Below are 1005 nucleotides of genomic sequence, written 5' to 3'. Positions count from 1 at the left end.
CGGCAAGACGTGGGATGTGACGTGGAGTGTTGGTGTGGTGTTCTTGGCCACAGTCACGCAATCTTGTACAGCGACCGCGTCAGATCAAAGTAGGGGCCCACGTTGTCCTCATACTGGCACCAATGGCGTCACAGTGAGTGTGTGTGTGTGTGTGTGTGTGTGTGTGTCCATGAGTAGTGACGATAGCATTTACACAGCACACACACACACACACATACACACAAAGCAAACACACAAAGCAAACACACAAAGCAAACACACAAAGCAAACACACAAAGCAAACACACAAAGCAAACACACAAAGCAAACACACACACACAGCAATAGCCAACATTGCCACCCATCCCCCCTCCTAATCGCACACTTATACACGCACCTGGTTCAGCGGCCCGCCCGTGACGAGGAGGGAGAAGAGCTGGAAGAGGAATTCCTGGCGCTCCTCCGGCACAAACATGTCGTACTGCTCAGACTCGGGCATGTGTAGCACCTGCAGCAGTGGCGATGATGGGTGATGGTGGGTGACGGCGTGAAAGCGGGTTGATGGTTATGCTGATGAGACGATGGATGGGATCAGAGAAAGGTGTACTGCAGACAGAATGCACACGCAAACGTAAATGTACACATGGTGCACACTTACACGTACACGTACACCTTACACACATACCCCCCCCCACACACACACATGTACACACATCACACACCACAACACACATCACACACAAACATACACACACACGTATACACCACATACACATGCCCACTTACTTTTGTGATTTCCTGGTTGATTTCCATGCCGTTGTCGAGGCACTCGGGGATGCAGCCCTTGATGGAGCCGTCGCGTCGCAGAATGTCGTTGGTATACAGCTTATCGAAGAACTCCATGCTCAGCGCAGTCGTCGGCACCTCCTCCGCATCCACATCCTGCACCTGCGGTGATGGCAGTGGCATGCACGCACGGCACCGTTGAGGCAGAAGAACACACATGCCTGGCACACACACACACAC

The 1005-nt window shown here is 52.5% G+C and overlaps 1 protein-coding gene across 1 annotated transcript; it reads right to left on the bottom strand.

Annotated features, from left to right (window-relative positions):
• Positions 1-53: 53 nt before the first annotated feature.
• PTSG_08679 (uncharacterized protein) lies at positions 54-948 on the bottom strand (the record flags this gene model as incomplete). The annotated part of the gene is made up of 3 exons (XM_004990413.1): positions 54-113; positions 377-487; positions 766-948. The coding sequence occupies 3 exons, from the start codon at positions 946-948 to the stop codon at positions 54-56; spliced, it is 354 nt and encodes a 117-aa protein (XP_004990470.1).
• Positions 949-1005: the final 57 nt, after the last annotated feature.

The sequence above is a fragment of the Salpingoeca rosetta genome (assembly GCF_000188695.1).
Source record: "Salpingoeca rosetta unplaced genomic scaffold supercont1.24, whole genome shotgun sequence".
Lineage (NCBI taxonomy): Eukaryota > Choanoflagellata > Craspedida > Salpingoecidae > Salpingoeca > Salpingoeca rosetta.
This window is presented reverse-complemented; position numbering and strand designations above follow the sequence as displayed.